Consider the following 21,086-nt stretch of genomic DNA (forward strand, 5'->3'; position numbering starts at 1 on the left):
GCATCATAGAGACCCATTTATTTGTTACGTGGATGAGTAGACTATTCTTATTACAGCTTTTCAAAAATTCCCAATAGATATTTTTAAATTACAAAATGGGTTCCAGCATATCAATAACTGAAGCAGTCTGAGATAGCAGCAGCTGTCAGGTTATAACTGGAAGAAGACAAAACTAGAGAGGCCAGTGGGGAGGAACCCAGCGCAGGCCATCTCAAAATGTTATTAGGGGATTGTTATTTTTTATTGTGACAGCTGGAACCTAAAATCTTTTCCTTCAGATTAATGGAACTAAATCTGCAGAATCGCTCCTCCATCAGTTACAAACCTCCTTACTTGCTCCATCTTGTCATTCGGATAAGGATAAATAACTTCTCCCACCTCTGATACAACACTGAAGTTTTTCAGAATGTCCTAATACTTGCTGAAATTAACACAAAAGTTCCAAACCCTGTCTCACTGAAAGTCTAAATGCCTAAAGGGAGATGAGAGGAAGACATTGCTGAGTAATGTACTCTTGCAATAATTTTCCCTCCTTATCCTGCAGTTGCTTAAAATTGAAACCATTGTGTTGAATGATGAGGCTGCTTGACCTTGCATATTTCTGAACAAGCTTAGAAACTGCTTCATTACAATGCAAAATGATAGCATACGGACATTGCTGCGAGATGTGATTGCTTAAGATTGCTTTTCCTTCATTGTTTTCACTGAACAATCTCAGCGGAAAAAAATCTTGCAAAGTAAGACCAGTTTCTTAAGCTACTGAAATCTACTAGTCTATTAGAGTTTTCATACATCCCACAGACTGATTTACATACACCGTAACAGGTTAGACCAGGCTATGTCATTCCTTACCGACCTTTGAGAACAGAAGTCTAAAAGCCACTCGGCTTTGGATTTTGTTTGCTGTTTTTTTTTCTTTTCTGAAGTTAAAAAATAGTCTAAAGACACATTGCATTGCAGTGGTGAGGTCGGACTCTCAGAACAGGATGCAAATGGATTTGAAAATTGATCCTTCCTTACCTTAAAATGTTCAGTGTTGGAGTGTGGCATTGAGATTTTTTATTACGTAGATTTTACTCATCTCATTTACATAAGAGTAATGCTCTGTTGGGCTGACAAGGATCTTTAAGTGGCATGCCAGTCTGAACAACTTAGATTAACAGAAAAAGCAATTTACTGTTCTACTATGCTTTCCCTTCCATGGGAGACTCATTATCATTACTGATCTTTCAGGATACCAAAACCTGCCCATCTCTTTTAGGTCCTTCATTCTGATTCTCAATTTCTATTCCCAGTGACCAAAATTATCTGCAAATGGTGAAGACCTAAAGCTATCTGCCAACATTTGGTGCACTAACACACCAGTTGGACTGAATCATCTTATCATTTCTCCACCTCCAGCTGTGTAAAGAAAACAGAATCTTTTCCCAAAGACTCACCCTACTACACTTCACCGTATTTTTTGCCAGCCTTGCAGAAAAAAATTGATAACCTCTCCCTGTTTTAAGTATGTTTCAATATAAATTATGCTCCTTGTCAGGGACAGTTGTATTTAGGAAGGAGGCAACAGACATAAACACACTCTGTTACTTGTACACCACTTCTCATTTTTCCTGTTGTTTGCAGAACCTTTCAAGGAAAGAATTTCACATACAGTGATTTTGCTCAGGTCACGAAAAAGGCAAGATGATCTCTGACTTGGACTACAATTTTGTTGAAAGATAAATAAGCAAAAGCAACTAAAATATCAAAACCTAAACCTAGGACGACTCAAAACATGGCCATTGCTTTTTTTTTGCATGATTTTGCTGTATGTAAATACAACGCAGCTCATCCCATTTTCAATGATGTGAAGCTCGTGTTATGGTATAGACCACTGCTTAGCCATCTCTTGCAGTACCTTTCTTAAGTCCCTATAGCCTAAGGAGAAGGTGAAGAAGTAAACTGTACAAACAAAAGCATTATAAAAGCTTCTGTGTCAAAGATTATTTTTAACAGGACTTTCTCCCTCTATGCAGGTTTTGCTGTCTCAGTTTAAAAGACTAGTGCCCCAGTTTCGCAAAATCAATTCACCAGCATTTTTCCACTTGTTTGCCTACTTTGGATGTAGAAGGTATTAATGAAATTTTTTAAAAATTAAAAGACATTTAAAATGGGCCTGGCAGGGTCAGATTTTGCAGTCAGCTACTCTTGAGAATTGTAACTTATTTAAGAAAGAAGCTAGCTAGCTGTATAGCCATTGTGCAAGTTGGATACAGTTATGCAGTTACTTCTTTTCTACAAAAGGTGCATGTTAAAATAAATACATTTAAGTGTTGAATTACTTCTTCTGCAGATTTTAACCATACGCAATAAGAGTCATAGAAATACTAGTATACTATATTGCATTCAGCTTCATTTGTTATTTTTTCAAGATAATAGAAGGCAGGATGGAGTAGCTGTTTGTGTACAGCTCCTCTTTTATAACACTTAGAACTACCCCATGAAGCACAACATGACAGGGCACCCTCTTAAGAGAACAGGTTTTGTGCAGTGTGATGATAATCAGACAAGCAATTGCCATTACCTACATTTCGGTCTGTGAACATCTTTTCTGATATGTAAAACTACATTTCCCAAAAGAACACATTCCAGACTACCATCTTACCTTACACTGAAAGGCAAGGGGACAAGAGAAGAGCTTTTATACATGGCAAGCCATACATTAGGTTCAGTTGTAAGTGAAGATAAAATATATTGTAGAAATATATTGTAGACAGTTAATACTAACAGCTTCTTGCTCTTAAGATGTATACTTTCAGCAAAAAACACAATCACGCACTCAAGATATTTACCAATACAAAAATTAAAAGAACAATAAAAAAGACATTAACCTCTTCTTCAACGTTATGGGCAATTCCATTCTGCACTGGTCCTGAATCACTTGGTGGTGTTACTGCAACTTCCACTTTTGCACTTTTTTCTGTGGCAACATCCATAAGAGGGGGAAAACAACAGAACATAATATTAAGTAACAAATCTGCTAGTGAAACTGCTGTCATATATCCTGTCTGTGTAAATTATGAAATACTGAAGGTGGACCAACATCTGCTTTTAAAAGAGAGAGACAAAAATTCTATCTTCCTTTTGACCAGTACACAATTTGAATAAAATTCTTATGAGCGGTGAGCTTGCATTTGAAGAAACTATTCTACTGGTACTTATGTCCTAGAAAAATTTACTTTCTTTGCAATATTCAGTGCTCTTTGTTTATGCTAAACTCACTGAGCCTAATACTTCAGGTAAAAAGTGACATATAGCATTCTCCCCAGATACTGAAGAATGCAGTATGTTGCATTTACAGTGAGGGGATACATTCAACAAGGTACAACTTTTATAACACACTAAGCCTTGCAATTAGTAAAGTTACTTCCAAGCTGTAATCATGCTCCCTCTCACGAGGAAAGGTGGGAAAACAGTAAATGGATGGCCTAATAACATCCAATAACAGAGGATGATCTTTAAAACAGAATCCTGTAGTCCTGGTGCTAAACTTTTACAGGAAATAAAGGGATAAAATCGTGCCTTTAGTTTCTGAAGCCAAATTTATACTTACTTTTACTATCTTGGAATTCTCTAAACAGTAATTATCTCTTTAAGTATGTACTAGATAAAAATGTCAGTGGCCAAAAATCCCTTGGACAATATAAAGTTATAGGGAATAGCAACATCAAAAGTCTAACTCAAGTTCAACATGCCTCATGGTACACTCTTGTGCACAGAAGTAAATACAGCTGTCTAGTTATATTACTGCTATCCTGAGATCCTTCTCAATTAAAAATCTGAGATCACAGCCACAGAGGAGTGCCAGACTATCTGTAATTATCTCAGTGCATGTGTGTTTTCTCTTAACCCCACATTATGGTTTATTAACAGAGTGTCCCATCCAACTGCTTGATTCTGGAAGCAAATAGTATCTAAATATAGTATCTAAATATAGCACAAGTTTAGAAAAAGTATTAACTAATAAAATGATTCAGCTTTTATCATACACATTTACATCTGGTTTTCTAATGCAGAGAACGTGCTGAGGTGAAGTAGAGAAAACGGGACATAGTACAGATTTTCTTTTAGTACAGGAAGTTTTGAACTAAAGTACAAATTCTTACCCTTAGTGGAAAACCTTATTAAGCTAATTTTGCACAATCAGCATACATGGGCCTAAATGACTCTCAGCAAGTAGTGGGTAGACGAATCAAATTTTAAATACGAAGGTTGTTTCTTTTTGTGACAAGGGTGATACCACATAAAACACATATTCTCCTAGAGTAGATCAATAAACTAATTAAATTTTCACATATAAACTGTGAGTAAGTTTTGTCTATCTATTTCTGCCACTTCAACACATATCTAAAACCAGCATTGCTTTTTCCTTCTCAGCTCTACTGGGAGTCTTTCTAGATGCCTTAACTGACTTTCTCTTTCTTGCACCCAGCTCCTGTTCCATCCATAATTTTAATACTCTTTTTAGAGGGAATCAGAATCTAAAATATCATAAATTAAATAGAAGGAGAAATTAATCCCTAAGGATTTTCAAGCAAAATAAAAGAGTGAAAAAGGCCCTTGGGAACAGGTGATAAATCTGTACTGCTGCACTCACCATGATTAGCAGCTCCATTCTGCCTTTCACTGTCTTCCACCTGGCACTTCTTTTTGGCGATCTTATGTAGAATTGAGGCCCTTTCCTTGAACTTTCCTAAAAGAAAACATTGTTGTTATTAAAATGCAGCCATTTTGAGAATCTGTTTCTTTGCCATAGCTTCGGCTCCACAAATCAGTGCTGATAATCCATTTCCATACCTCCTCAAACAGTAAACATGTTATTAAACACTACCTGATGTTCTCATATATACCTCTTTTCTTTTTAGTGGAAACAAAAATGTATTTTTTTTTTCTATTCAGAGAACTGAGCAACAAATTAAACAATAAATGAAAAACAGAAGCTATTATTTTTCTTCGGAAGCAGTCAGTAAAGTTCCACCTATAGAAGTACGGGTGTAGGATTTCAGCCTAAATGGAAGATGAATACAGATGAATACAGGTACTATAAAAACAAACACAAACAGTTACAGGTCTCAGCTAGTAGTACAGTAACACAGAATTTCAGATTAACCCATCTATTACATCATGGCGACTGTGGTCAACTTTGTTACTTTGTACTCAGCTATGTGCCTGTGGCTTCTACCACAGACTTCAGAAGGGGAAGAAGAAACCTCCAGAACACGATTTCCATACAAGCTTCACAAAGGTAAATTTTCTTCTCAACCTGCCAGGTAGTTTCTGTGTCCCACAAGGTTAACCATGCAGCTCATCATCTAGACTGTCTCCAGGGCAACTCATCCCATCCTAATAGAGGTCTGAGGTCCTGTCACTCTTAGCTGACCACTAAGTCCAAATGACGCATTCAAACTAGGCAATGTCAAAGAAGGCAAATATTAAGTGAAATTAATTTAATCCTTCCTATACATTGCTTGATCTTTCTATGTAAGGGCTCTTTGAACAGCTTATGACATTCTATGTCGTGTAGAAAGGTGAGGTATCTATCTTTCTTTATTATTATCCTCATTGCTATTGCTCTTTCAGTATTTTTTAAATTTTTTTAAAAGTATAATTGATGCTTATAGTACAGTACACTTCTAATTAAGAACACTACTACCATACAGGGCCTGTGACTGTTTTAATTTTCCACCTCCAGTTAAAAAAATCCATTGAAAACTGTTGGTGTCCCTGTGGCAAAAACAGTGCAGGCTTAGGACCAAAAGATATTTCAGTGGAATCACATAATTGATTAACAGTGGGAAGTAACAGTGAGAAGTCATGAATGAACCCAGTTAGTTGGGTAACAGTCACTGTTTCCAAGCAAAAACGAAAGCCATACAAGAATAAATCATTAGTCAAGAAAGAAATCCTCTTTCCTTCTCACAAACAGAAGCTTTAAACCACTGTACCAACACTTTTGTATGTGAATAAGCATATGCACAGCCCATAGGGACTAGCAGCTATCATTTGCTGGGAAGCGGAATTAATTTGTCAACAGAAAATCACTTGGAATGTAATAAAAATACCACAAGTATTTAATAAGCAGTACTGTCCTTTCAGCAGCCCCTACCTTTTCACAAACACATCATGCTCCAGAAAAATAATTAGCCATTCACAATATATTGCAAAAATTCTCTCTTTTGGTACATGGTACATAGAGTAAAATTGCCTGCAGAAGAGTATCTAAGAGTAGAACACAATCACAAATAGCAAGCCATCTCATTATTTCAGTGCACAGGATCAGTGGCAGAGATTTTTGTCAGAAGGGGAAGAGGAAACAAAGAGTTAAAAAAAGAGAGAGAGAGAAAGCAAATTGCTTGGGATACCAGGTAAGAGAAAGAAAAAACAGCGGAAAAAATGCAAATCATATTTCCAAATATTTTAAGCTGAAATGCTAAGAGTCACGTCTGTTCCTAACTTCTTTTGAAACACTAGGGGCATTTAAAACATGCTTACACAAAAGCATGTGTAGATACTGAAGTGCCTCCATAATTTTCATACAACATGTATGTCAGTTTGCTAAAGGATTGCTTCAGGTTTCAGATTACAACTCAGTTTCATATGTTTGAGAATCTGGCTTGTGATGCCCCAGATACACAAACACATTTTTTGCAAGCGATGCAAATGATGCAACTGAGACATTTTCTGAGAAACATCTGTGGAACCATCCATGTCACCAGCTACTCCAGGAAGGTTCAGGACCTTTTAATTTAAGGTATAATTTAAGAAGTTTAATTAAAGTGATGCAGAATTCTGTAACGATACTCTAGTCTTTTGTTTCAGATTGTTTGAATTTGTTCAGGTTTCTTTAACAGAGAAACTTGAGCCATTATTGAACTGAAAAGAAAACGTCTCTACAGAGATTCACACTGGTTTAGATTAGCTTAATTGAATTTGTCTCCAATTTTTTTCCCATTTCCAAAAGCCTCCTCCCATCTCTTGGAAGAACTTCTTACACTAACTTTGTAACATTGTAAGTTACACCGTTTCATTCAGGACACTCTTCCACAGTTGTAAATCACTGTCATGGAAATTAATCTTAACATTTGAAACAGAAACTGTATTTTGATTTATTTTTATTTCTCAGTACATGCGCAGTTCATCTTACATTGTTTTACATCATTACCTTTCATTTGATTCACTCAGCATAGATAACAGTGTGAGGAAATGATTCAAAGACATAACACCAACTACCAAAAGCATGAAACTGAGGAAAGTAGTAGTACTAGCCTGCATGAAGACAGTGAGATACCAAAAGACAGAAGAGCTATGCCTCCTCCTTCCCTTTCCCTGCCATTTTCCTCCTTCAAACCAAATCAAAACTTGTCCAGCAAAGGGGAAGCACAGAGCCACCAGGAAAAAGGATCAGCCCAAGATATATCTGTCATTCAAATTTACAGAAAGGCCCAAAGGTTTCGTCTTAAGCCTAGATCTTTTCTCATGCCTTTTGTCTCATCTTTAGGTGGGGTTACTAAAATAATCATAGGAATCTTATGTTACTCTTCTTTCTAGGACAAGGTAGGAGCTTATGTTTCCTCTTTCACAGTCCTGTTTATTATGGGTTTGACTACCTAAGAGTAATTTTTACTCCATCTGGTATAATGAGAATTTAGGTGAATGAAAATGCTTGATTCCATGGACAGGAAATAAAATAGATTGTTATAGAAAATTAATCAAGATTTGCTGAAATCAGGTTTTGAAGCTCATTTTAGTTTACAAAGGATGGGGTAGAAGGAACAGGAGATAAAGGCCAGGTGATTAGCAAAGAAGGTAGCTTAAAACTAAATTGATTTTATTTGAATATATGCAAACAAATCAGTATTGTATAATATAGCTATGCCTTGATTTGCATGACTGACTCCAGGTGGCATCAGTTGGCAGAGACTCACCCCCTGATCAAGGCTGTATTAAAAAGTCAGTCCTTTGACTACAATCTAAATTGCTGACTACAGATTCCCTGGGTCAGAAAAAGGCTTTGATTTGATAGGAAAATAGTTTTATCTTCAGACATTCACTTATTTAAAAAATTCAAGACTCTACCATTTGTCTAGTCTTCAGTCCCCAATCAAATGCAACTTACTACATCTATCGAGCTATAGGTAAGCTTTCATGAGTCTGAAATCTGTGGCTGTTGAACAGTCTGAACTGTACCTACCAGTCCTGCTCATGGCCTGTTGTGGAACACAACTAGCCGGCCACAACTGATCAACTCCAGAAATCCACCTCACATGCTTTCTCCTCTAACTTCAAAATCCTGCAGAAGCATCAAATTAAAATGCATGCAGTTTTGTCATGTTGTAGACTGTTGATGGAAGTTACTTGACAGCACAAGATTACTGTGAGGGTCTTTTCCCATCTGGTAGCGTATAGTTTCTCCCCCAGTTGGGCCTGACTGATCTGCAATTAATGTAAAGTCACTTGCACATCAAAGAGAAGCAAACAAAACAACACAGATCAGTTGCTAAGACCTGGAACACAATGGCCCTCTGGCCATCAGGCTATATCTGACTGTATTTTGTGACCTAACCATCACTTTTTGCCTCTGATTGTTCTGATGTAGCAGCAGGAATAGATGTGCCTGTGCTTCTCTGCCAGAGGACTGAAAGATTTGCTATCTATCTCCACTCCAGAGTTTGAGGAGCTGGAGGTATTAGAAAAAATCCATTGATTTGTAACTGGTTTACATGTTTCTGTAACTGACTTTCTGTACAAAATGTATGAAAAGCTCATTAAAAAAACGAAGAGAAAGAGGAAAATGGATAATACAAATAAGTGTGATGCAGAGTGACAGTGATTACACTTTTGAATATCCAAACAGAAAGTTCAAAATATATCACACTTTGATCTAAATACAGCTTCTGCGATACACTATTCATTACTTGTTTTGTGAAAGATAGGTGAAAATGATGATGACAGTTGCAGTCGAGTCGGTAAACTGTATCATAGACCCTTGTCAGTGTTAATACTCCTAAAGACAAAGAGCTTCCTTTCTTATTTTGGCTACTGGATTTTTGCTATTGCTACGGTATGGTCTTGTATTATTTATTCACGAGGAGTGCTTTCTGAGATGATACTGAATATTAACAGCATAGGCACAGTATTAATATATACATATATTGTACGCAACATATTTGCATGGGTATTTTCCCATGAAAGGCTACATTTAACTGTCATTAGAGTATTTATGAATATCAGAAGGCTACTAATATAGTGACTACTTTTGAAATGCCAGATTTAATACTTCAGCATAAAAAATAAAAACCTTAACATACCCAACTCTGAGGCTACAATGAGAAATGACCTTCACATCTTGATTGTAATGAAGGCTGAGATGAGACATACTGCAAAAATTTTAGCTCTGGTAGCCGTATCTGAATGGCCTAGGTTAACAACGCATTTCAGGTGCTTGAGAGCTGTATTTAAACAACACAGACACCACTGTTTGCCCAGTAAAATCTTCCCTCAGACATTTTTTCTTACATTGGTGCCAGCCGTGCAGATCAGATGGTGAATCTGGGCAACAGAGGGCAGATTGGCAAGACTGCCCTATGAACTCATGCATGCTACAGAAGAAAACAGTATCTTGCAACATCAGGCATGAAGGAGCAAGGAACCATCTCCTACAGCCAGCCCCAGAATAGTATGGTTATATTTGAGTATCAACAGCAGATACAGAAAATGGGAAATAGTCAGAAGTTATAAATTCCATCCCCTCCCCGGGAGAAATGATCATGAATAAGTCATATAATGAAGCTTTTCTTCAAACCTATTAAACTTCAAGATTAATCTAAACTAGAAAATAACTGCTTTTAAAAACAGAGAATTAAGCTATTCATCTTATATTCGCAACATTAAAAATAAGTAGGAATAGGCAGCTAACTTTTCTACAAGCCTCAAGCTTATTTCCATCTTCAGACATGCCACTAATTACTAGACTGAATATTCATGAAACCATCTGCCCGGTATTATAATCAGAGAGCTGAACAAGAGGCCTTGATCCTACAGACAATCAGGTCTCACTTCAGGGGAACTTCCAAATTATAGAAATACTGACTGCACTAGGACTGAAAGCATGTGCTGGAAATTTAGTACACAGTTAACTGTTTTCCTGAATTAGTATAATACATTTTAATGCTTTTGAATCAGCAGAAAAATTTCACAAGATTTCATTGAGCCCTGATTTGGGCCCTGATTACTTCCTTCTTGTATTGCTGGAATCAGGATTTTAAATTGTGTAATTTTTGCACTGCAATTAAGCATACAATTAATACTCCAGGAATAGTCATGCCTAGTTTTTAAAGTTTATTCATTACTTTTGAATAATACAGTAAACTGCAGTGACTTAATAACTGTTCTCAAACTGAGTCATTTGAACAACCCAAAATTAATTAATCTTCTTGAACGCACTGTAAAACATGGCATAAAACAAGTACCTACAATCTATGTTACACTATGCCATATAACTTGCGTGTGGTTTTGCATGTATGTTCTTTAATAAAAGCATTCCATAATATTTCCTTATCTGAAATAGCAAAACTGAAATGCTGAAAACAAAAACCTGAAAAAAGAGCCACAACTAATCGCACTGTCAATGAAGACACACATGCAAAAAGGAGTTACTAAAAAATGGAGAAAATTAAAATAGACAAAGTAAACACATTAAAGGCGCTTAAAGGGCTTCAAAAAAAGCTTATACAAACAATTCTAAAATATTTCTTACCTTCTTCAGTCATTGTGTCATAATATTTTAGGTTTCCATATGATCCAAGCTCTACAACATCACAGTAAAAGACACAAAGATAAGGAACCAGCAGACATTCAAGAAACGTACATGTTTTTGCATGTGCTTCATAAACTCGAACAGTGATTACGCAAAAAAATCTTCAGGACAGCGAAACATGGATTACAGAAATGGCAGTGCCTTTCCCACCTCCCCCAAATTTCACAAGTCACTGGCTTTAGATAAGTCACTTCCTAAAGTCAAATGTAGCAGAAGCACTGAAATTTGAAATTCAGGCTTTTCAAGGTGATTGCCAATTTGGTGCCTCTACATTTGGGAAAAAAAAACCAAACCTTGACAGTACCTAATCAGCATGAGCTTTGGAAATTAAGCTTTTTTAACCTTCCCCAGGTAAGATATTCAAATACTTACACAACGAAATTAAAAAAATAATCTCAAAACATATAATCTAAGGAACTGTTCATAATGCTATCCCACAAACATTGTCAGAAAAACAAGTTTTTACTCACTTCACCAGGTGATATGAGAACTAAATTAATTAAATCATTAAGTAGATCTGAATAGATTGCATTACTATATTCTAGCAGGGCAGAGAAAAGAATGGAATGCAGACATCTCGAGATCTTCAGGGCTACTACTATTATTCTGTGTGATGTAATCTTGCATGAAATCACTTTTTTCCTCCAGATGTTGCATTACAATTCATTTCTTAAAGTGTTGTTTTCTTTAAGTTTGGCATATATGTAAATATATATAGAAATACAATAATTAATGTAGGTCTACAAAACAGGACAGAGAAAAACTAAGCACAAGGAGGAATTTTAAAATTAATTGTCTGAGGAATTTGCAGATGATTTCACTCATCAATTTTGTGTGAGGTTTTACAACTGAGCTTCTGCACATTGAAACTTTTATAGAGTGCAATCATTAAAAAATGAATATTTAACAGTTTGGTAGTGCTGTTTGCTTTGGAATAGTCTCTCTTCATGTTTATGAAACAGCTTAAGCAATTAAATGTACAAATGCCATCCAATTATTTCATTTCTAGCTGAGGCACCTCATGGTCTTTCAGTATTTTTCTGCACAGGTAAATTTCAATAGAGGTCTGGCCATTAGTTTTTAACTGTAAAATACCATACATCAAATCTGATTCTTTAAAAGATCCTTTTTTTAAAATCTACTTGCATATACCTGATTCTGCCCAATGAATGTATCTTACATCATCTGCAGAGATAGAGAAAGCTTTAAGTCATGTAACTAAAAAATACAGGATATTATTACTGCTAAATTTGTAAAATAATTACGATGGGATTGTAATGATTTTTTCAGAGACATACTTAATCAAAAACTGTTACAAATATTGACATACTGTTGCTCATACAACGCATTGTCTTCTTTGCACATCAGTATGCCCAACAGAATATGACTAAGTCTCTCTTAAGGCAAAGACATATGTAATTTAAAGACAGAATTTAATATTTGGTTTTATAGTAATATACAATGCATATACTGTTTTGTAAAAATGTGAAGTGTTGTGATATAATCTCTGTAGCCGCTTTTACACAGTAGCAGTTATTGTCCTACCACCTTGACTTCAGTCCTTGAATTCCTTACCTGGGAAGAGCTCCCAATATCTTCAATATGGGTTTCCCTTCATACAGCATTTGAAACAACATGTGCTGTTTAATTAGGGCTTTGTATCTCCTGACTCTATAACCAGCACCTTTGCTTACACTTATTCTCACTGATCTCTGCCTTGATGTGACTGGGGTCCGCTTCGCTAGAACCTGGGGTGAGGCATCCACTGGAGGATGAGGACAGTAGTGGAAAACAGATGCCAAAAGGAGTCCAAGGGTAATCAGAGAAATGGAGGTACATACAGGAGACAACACTGCCAGAGAGGGTTTGTACAAATTCATGGAGAAAGAGTAAGGATGGGGGTACAGAAGGACAAAGTTGAGAAGAAAAAGGTTGTAGCATAGCAACAAACTTAAGAATTAACAGAATGATAGCACAAGGCCTCTGACTTAATGGATGAAGCAGAAGAGTTTTCAGAGGAAGTCAACAATGATAGTGAAATAAGCTAAATCTCCAGAAGAAATAAAAGTGGCAGTAGAAAGGCATGGCACTTGACATACTGGTACTCCAGTTCAGACCTATTTGCTTCCCATCTGAAGTGAGAGATACAAGACAAACAGCAAAGAAAAAAGGAAACTCTGACCTTACAGAGACCAAAGAGAAAAGAAAGAAGGAGATCCATGAGAGAGCATGCTGCTGTGGATAATCATGCTCTGGGCACTGCAGCAATCCAACACGCCAAGGATTAAACAGTTTAATTCTTGCAGGTAGCAAAATTATTTCCAGGAAAACTCTAATCTTGCTGGTGAGATTAAGTTCCTCAAAGCTTTTACAGGCCTATACCCAGAGTGGTACATCTTATACAACCACCAGCCCACTGACTGCAACACACAACAATGATGCCAGAAAATGTCAGCTACACATATTCACATAAATTATTTTGTGGATTTCAAGACTACTTGGGTCAGTGCTGCCCAGCAACCATGCAGGTCTCCCTCTATACAGTCTGCCTCCAATACATTGCACTGGCTTCTGCTGTAAAACTGGGACTAAATCTGCTCTTTGGTATTTATTTTTGAATTTTCCTGTTATAGTAAGTTTCTGTTCAATAGGATTTCAAGTAAACTCAAATTGAAGCACTGAAAAAAATATTGTATTAGAAAAAGTTCTCATCTTTTAAAATAAACTGATTTTAAATGGAATTAGAAATCTGAAATACTGTGACAAAGACTGCTTGAAAAAATACTCTAAAATCCAACACTATTAAAATTTGATAATTCCAGTTTCACAAACATGCAATGCGGTTTTCACAGAGAGGTCATTGCATACAGATTGGCTGACAGCCAGTACCTGCATCCCTGCTGGTATAAAGAAGATGCAGAGCTGCAGCTTAACAGCTGATCCTCAACAGTGGCAGAGTCATTGAAATAATTTGTTCCTTTCTGCATATTTTTACACCAGGAAAGAACTAAGGCTTCCTGGTAATCTTGTCTGATATTCCTGAAGGATTACAACAACATTTGCCTTATCACCTACTGTTCTCTGCTGTGTATGTAGGTGCCACACCATATCAAAGTAAACAGAGAGAATAATGCTGTTAGTCAACAGTGCTACATTATTAGTAATTTCAAATCACATTTGAGACAGTCAGCATGGCTTCACCAAGGCCAAGTCTTGCCTGACCAACCCAATGGCCTTCTGTGATGGAATGACTACATCAGTGGACAAGGGAAGAGCTACGGTTGCCATCTGTCTGGACTTCTGTGAGGCCTTTGACACATCCTCCTCTCTGAACTGGAGAGATACGGATTTGATGGGTGGACTGTTCAATAAGGAATTGGTTGGATGGTTGCATCCAGAGGGTAGTGGTCAATGGCTCGATGTCCAGATAGAGACTGGTGACACGTGGTGTCCCTCAGCAGCCCATATTGGGGCCAGTACTGTTTAATAAATATATTCATCAATGACATAGATGGTGGGATTGAGTGCACCCTCAGCAAGTTTGCAGACAACACCAAGCTGAGTGGTGCAGCTGACACGCCTGAGGGATGGGCTGCCATCCAGAGAGACCTGGGCAAGCTCGAGAACTGGGCCCATGTGAATCTCATGAGGCTCAGCAAGGCCAAGTGTGGGGTCCTGTACATGGGTGAGGGCAACCCCCAGTATCGCTGGGGGATGAAGAGACTGAGAGCAGCCATGAGAAGGATTTTGGGATTTCAGTGGATGAGAAGCTGGACATGACGTGGCAATGTGTGCTTGCAGCCCAGAAAGCCAGCATCAACAGCAGCGTGGCCAGCAGGTCAAAGGAGGTGATTCTGCCCCTCTGCTCTGCTGTGGTGAGACTTCACCTGGAGTCCTGTGTCCAGCTCTGGAACCCTCAGCACAAGAAGAACATGGACCTGTTGGAGTGGGTCCAGAGGAGTGCCACAAAAATGATCCGAGGGCTGAAGCACCTCTCCTGTGAGGTAAGGCTGAGAGAGTTGGGGCTGTTCAGCCTGGAGAAGCGAAGGCTCTGGGGAGACCTTATTGCAGCCTTCCAGTACCTGAAAGGGGCTTCTAAGAAAGATGGGGACATACTTTTTAGTAGGATCTTTGTGATAGGACAAGGGGTAATGGCTATAAACTAAAAGAGTGTAGATTTAGACTGGATATAAGGTAGAGGTTTGTTACAAGGAGGGTGGTCAGACACTGGGACAGGTTGCCCAGAGAAACTGTGGATGCCTCCTCCTTGGAAGTGTTCAAGTCCAGTTTGGATGGGGCTCTAAGCAACCTGGTCTAGTGGAAGATGTCCCTGCTCACTGCAGAGGGGTTGGACCAGATGACCTTTAAAGGTCCCTTCCAACCCAAACTATTCTATGATTCTATGAAATAATATACCTAATTTGTTTATTTTCAATCTTCACTCACTAAGTATTGTAGGTAGACTCTGTGGTGAAATATTAATTTCTGCCTTTTAAGTGTAGTTCCCCAGGCTGCCATAGAATGAAAGCACAGCCAGTATTTCTCTTTGCTTTCCTGCTACAGACGTCTCAGATACAGACAGCAGTTGTCCAATGTTATGTCAGAAATGAGCCTGGCTCCGTTTCTTAAAATACTCGCAAGACATATAACTATTTTAGAGATAGCTAAAGGATACCTTTAGAGATAGCTAAAGGTGTATCCCTTCATGAAAATGTGAACTCAGACTCTCAAAACAAACTGATAAGTTGTGGGTTTCTTTGACAAGCATAAGATTTTCACTTTGCATCAAAACCGTATTTGTATGTAAAATCATGTCATACTTCTCCAAGGTAATTAAACAGCTTCAGAGTTGACATATCTTTTACTCAAAACAAAACTGCTAAAGAGAAATCAGTGAAGGGAATCCCTGAATTTTTACTGCAATTCCACAGTGGCATTTACTTGACCTTCCTTGTGTTTGACTTTCACAGCCATGAAGGTGTCAAGGCATAATCCTTTAGCAGCATCAATGGGAGCTTGCCTTGAAAGGAATGATGAGGCATTCTGGCACAAGCAGTTGGAGAACATCTATTTTTCCCAAGTTTTCATACCCATAAATTCAACCTTCCAAAAGATTGAATATGTAAGACATAAGGGAGAACTGGGCTCAAAACTGATAATGAAATTGAGAATGAGCATGCAGCCAAGTTAGGCCAAAGGACTTAGAAGAAATTACTATATAACATCAAGGAGGACTAGGTTGGCTTTCCCTAATCTTTACTGTCGTTTCTGCTAGCTGTCATGGTCTTGAGAAAATGCAATTAGACAATCAGAGATTCATCCATAAATGAAAAAAGGAGGCCACTTCAAAAGTCTTGCTTGGTAAGTTGAAATGGCTGTCCAATCTAAATTGGAATCAAAGCTTGATTTGGTTTCATCAGTGATGTCAGATTGGGAACAAAGAACTCTCAGTGCTAAAAACTTCTCAAAGCTCTAGTGGAGATTAACATTACAGGTGTAAATTTAGAGTCCTACTCTGTATCAGATCTTTAATAAAAAATAATGCCTTTGTACATAGGATATTTGAGGCAAAACACAAAAAATCCCACTAGCTGAAGGACAACAAGTATTGTGAATTTTTAAAAGGGCGATATTTTTTGAAAGATTATTGAAATAATCTTTTCTTGAAAAGGAAGATTTCACTTTTGAAAATAGTGAATCTCATCTTAATTTTGACTTCCACCTTTTCTGAACTCCAGAAACCTCTTCACTTTCTCATAGAGTACTTATATCACATCTGGGATAGACTGGGACTGCTGTGGGAGTTTGTATGTATTATTACTGCAGAACGCAGAGGAGAGATATTTAGAAAAACAAAATATTTTTTCTCCTAATACCTCCAGATGATCCAAACTATGCAAGTTTTAATTAAATGTTGTAGCCTACATTTTTACTTGTGGACCTGCAAGCTGCTAGTTCTAGCAAAATGGAGGCTTTGCCACTGAGCTGGTGCAGTGGAAAACACAAAAGGACCTCTTTTGGATCTGAGTAATAGAGTAAATAATAATAATAGTTGCATGCATTTTAGAATTACATCTTTTTGACTATGGTACTACCAGTGCTGCTTTATTAACCTTCCTAAGCAAATAAAGAAAAGCATACAAATGAAGACTTTCAGGTACTTGACCAGTAGGCAGTACATTGGGAGTAACTAAATTATGTAATATTTTGTGCCTCTGAGCTCTAAAAAAACGTGGTCACCTTTCATCTTGTCTTTAAATTGCAAGCCTTCTATTCCTGTGATCTCTCCTCACGTGTCCTTACTGTTTTCTTTTGTAGGTGTTTTTGTCCTGATAATAATCTTATTAAAGTGGTCTGCTTTTATTATAATCAGTTTATTGCAATTTTATCAAATTGGAGTATGAATAGAAATATAATTTAAAATGTATACAGTCATATCAGTAGAGTTCTGGGTAGCTCAGGATAGTCACAACACCCAAAAGAAAGATCTGCCTATTACTTTGCTCTTAGTGCAGCATTTAAAACGAAGACTGAAAACCCACTCTTCTCGCAGTCCATATTGTCTAGCAAATCTTCCTGTGGTGACAGAAGGAGATGTGTCAGAGGATCCATGGGGTTTTAATTGATACAGGTTAAAGAGCAAATATTTTTAAGGAGGTGAGCAATGGCATGTTATTAACATACATACACAACATGGAATAAAGTAATTTAAATGACTATTATGTGTCAGATGTGCTTTTGACATTTTTAGGTGATTTTTTTTCAAATTTATTTAAGAAAAGCATGATGTTGCTTGTTCCCGAGAGCTTTGTTTCCTTTTCCACCTTCTTTCACTCAGAAGCTATCTTCGTGCCATCTGCCACCCAATACTTCAAGACAGGTGCCATACATACCCTAGAATATCATAACACCAAAAGACAACCAATTTATAATACAATTGACTCAGCTTGGATTAAACACAATTCCCACTGACTTCAAAGGGGCTATTTATCTTTGAAGAATTTTCAAATATTCACAAAAATGGGAATTTCAAGATGTAGAAGTGAAACCCTTGTCCTACTGATGATATTGAGAGCTTTACCACTTATTCTGATGGGATCAGAATTTCACCAAGTGTCTCTGGGGCCAGGCACGGTGGGGTACTGGACACATACAACTCCAACTGTAAAAAATTCCAGCCATTCTGGTTTTCAGCATGTCCAAGGAGAATAATGCAAGGGCAGCATACGTTCCTCTCACTATTCAGTCATAAAATCCAACAAGCCTGTGGAGGATGAAGTCATCCACCATGTGTAAACTGTACTAAAGGAAATCTTCCATTTTCAGCTTCAATAGAAAGTCTCTCATAGCTACTATTATTCCCTGATCTGTAAAAGTTTATAAATGATTCTTATTCTTTGCTGTTACTATTTTTAACAAGGAAATTCAGAGTTAGGAACAAACTTAAAATGAAGCTAAAGCCATTAAGCATGGAAATGCATAGTCAGGACAGCTGTACCCTGCTCTGGGATCACAGTTGTATTTAAATATTTATGTCTTCCTTGCACACTCTGTAGGGAATCCCAAGAAGAATATGATGTCTGAAGAACAGGGTATGACTGAAAAATACCATGGAGATGAGAGACAAGAATTTTGCCTGCAATGAGCAACTTGAGTAGATTCCATCTACAAAGAATAAAACATGACATGCAGAAATAAATTGTTGTGAAAAATAATATTTACCACAAACACAAGAATTAAATTTCAGAATTTCAAATATAAATTTAAAAAGGTATCAGAAAGCTTCCATTTTTTAATATTTGCTACCTGCAAAGAGCAATACTGATTTTAAAGGGAGATTTGTTCTTCTATTTTTAAGTAGCTCGAAATTCTGCCAGTGAAACTAGCACAGAGAGCTGCCTTCTCTCTGTATTTTGGGACCAGCTGAAGTTGAGCAGACCTGACATTTATTGCTGCAGAGTTTAAGAGCATCACACCAAAGAGCTACATTTTGCCATTGAACTGTCCACTCTTAGAGAAATTTCTGAGAGTTTCTTTGCACCTCAAGCTATGTATAACAAAAACATACCCAGTTTTTGATACATGTCACTAACTACAGACACATTCTGTGGATAAGACAAAAGTTGCAAGCCCACTCCTCCTACAGTCACGGAAGTGCAGCCACCGTCTTTAGAAAAAGACCAACATCCCCAAAGTAGGACAAGAATGGAGTGGTCCCTGCATGTATGCTAAATAAACCCACTAGTAAAATAATTCAGACTTCAAAATCCACTTTGTTGGTTGTAGATACGCATTTGTGATTGACATTTAGCTAAATCAGCTGAACCAAAACTTCATAATAAAATTATCTTCTTTAGCGTAAGATATCATTTTCTCTATGCCAAAAGCACACATCTTTGTAGACAGCTCAGGTTCCACAGATGTTACAGTGACATTTATATCTTATGTGTGCTACACGGAAGTTTGTAAATTCAACTGCTATCCATTTCTGGCTTTGAAATCTTAAGTAATACTGGGGGAAACAGCCATTTAATTTCTCTGTTTCTCAGCTTTCTGAAAGATATTAACAGGGCTATTCAAAATACCATCTTTGCCTATTTAAATAGATCTGCCTTTAGCCGCATGTAACCCACGGTTTCTACTCTACCTATGCTATCGTTCACTCTGGCAGCATGGGAAGTTCTACCAACAGCTTCTGAATGCAGCTTGATGTTGGAGATATCTGTAAAAATACTCATGTACATTAACCATGTAACCCCAGGTACGTAAATTAGGAACAGTTTCTGTGGTCTCTACCACAGCTGAAAGGGAAACAAAGGGGAAAGGAGGCCTCACTGAAGCGTGATGTGCCTCACTGCTTCACCAATTTCATTTAGCTGTTTTAAATCTTCCTTAGGAAAAAGCTTTCTTCTTGCTAATGACCACGCAAAGAACCGCGCCACTGAAAGCTGAGCTAGCAATATGCCCTTGTAGCAAAGGTGGCCAACAGCATCCTTGGCTCCATTAGGCAAAGCACTGCCAGCAGGTCAAGAAGGGTGATGCTTTCCCTCCACCCAGTGCTGGTGAGACATAGCTGGGTGCTGGGTCCAGTCCTGGGCTCGCCAGTGCAGAAGAGTCATGGACATACTGGAGCAAGTCCAGCTCTGGGCCACAAAGCTCATGAAAAGACTGGAGCATCTCTCATATGAGGAGAGGCTGAGAGAGCTGGGACTCTCAGCCTGGAGCTGAGCCTGGAGCTCAGTGTGGAGGAGAGAAGGGGTAGGGGGGGATCTTATCCACATGTATAAATACCTGATGGGAGGGAAAGAAGAAGAGGGAACGAGACTCTTCTCTCAGAAGTGCCCACTGACAGGTGGAGACTCAGTGGACATAAATTAAAAATTAGAAAATTCCATTTGGACACAAGAAAACACCTTTTACAGTGATGATGGTCAAGCACTGGAATGGGTTTCCCAGAAAGATTGTAGAGTCTTCATTTGTGGAGACACTCAAAACATGACTGGACACAGTCCTGGGCAACCTGATCTAGCTGATCCTGGTTAAGGAGTGTGGACTAGCTGAATTCTGTAATTTAAGAGGTCCCTTCTAACCTACATTTAGAAAAAAAAAAATAAAATAATTCTGTGAAAGCTAGCTGCATAAAGAGGGTATGAGTATCTGCCTTTGTAAGACATGACACTCCATTTTGAAGGTAAGTCTAACTGCCCTTTTTATTGGTTTCCTATCATCATATCAGACTGAGATACCATGGGATGGAGATAAAGGGAAGACACTAGATTACACCTAGCTGCTATTAATTTGCATGTGAGCCTGGCAGGGAGCCCCCATCTTCTTTTGGTATAAGTCCCTTGCAAACTTTTCGGCCTTCAGCAGAGGAAAAAGCCAAAATGCCCTGAGTGCCCTGCTCAGAGGGCTGTTTTTCCCTCGTGGGCCAGAAGAGGAAGCAAGGACTGTTACAAGCTGGGTAAGAGCAAGTGTGCAAGAAGGATGCTGAGCTCTTTTGCAAGCCCATAGGTATGCCTAAAGGACACTCAAAAATGATCAGGGATCTAGAGCAGAGATAGTTAATAAAATACACATCTTTATTAATTTTGTCTAGATTTGCATATTTCCTCATGTTAGATAAAGCGCTGCTGTGCTTATAAACCACTGAAGAATCATTTCTTTCATCTCTGGCACGGTGTTAGGAAGCGCACTGAAGTCCTGCACCATCGACACGCTGGAACTG

At 37.9% G+C, this 21,086-nt stretch overlaps 1 protein-coding gene across 3 annotated transcripts in view; it reads right to left on the minus strand.

The window, feature by feature from the left end:
- SLC24A2 (solute carrier family 24 member 2) overlaps nucleotides 1-21,086 on the minus strand; it is a 120,292-nt gene that overhangs the window by 26,901 nt on the left and 72,305 nt on the right. For 2 of the 3 annotated variants that reach the window (XM_075411806.1, XM_075411805.1), the window contains 3 exons: nucleotides 10,799-10,849; nucleotides 4,640-4,735; nucleotides 2,874-2,962 (listed from right to left, as the gene is read on the minus strand). In XM_075411806.1, the coding sequence (XP_075267921.1) occupies nucleotides 2,874-2,962; nucleotides 4,640-4,735; nucleotides 10,799-10,849 (236 nt within the window). The remainder of the gene's footprint in view (nucleotides 1-2,873; nucleotides 2,963-4,639; nucleotides 4,736-10,798; nucleotides 10,850-21,086) is intronic. The other variant, XM_075411807.1, reaches the window with a different exon arrangement.

Source organism: Opisthocomus hoazin, chromosome Z (genome assembly GCF_030867145.1).
Source record: "Opisthocomus hoazin isolate bOpiHoa1 chromosome Z, bOpiHoa1.hap1, whole genome shotgun sequence".
NCBI lineage: Eukaryota > Metazoa > Chordata > Aves > Opisthocomiformes > Opisthocomidae > Opisthocomus > Opisthocomus hoazin.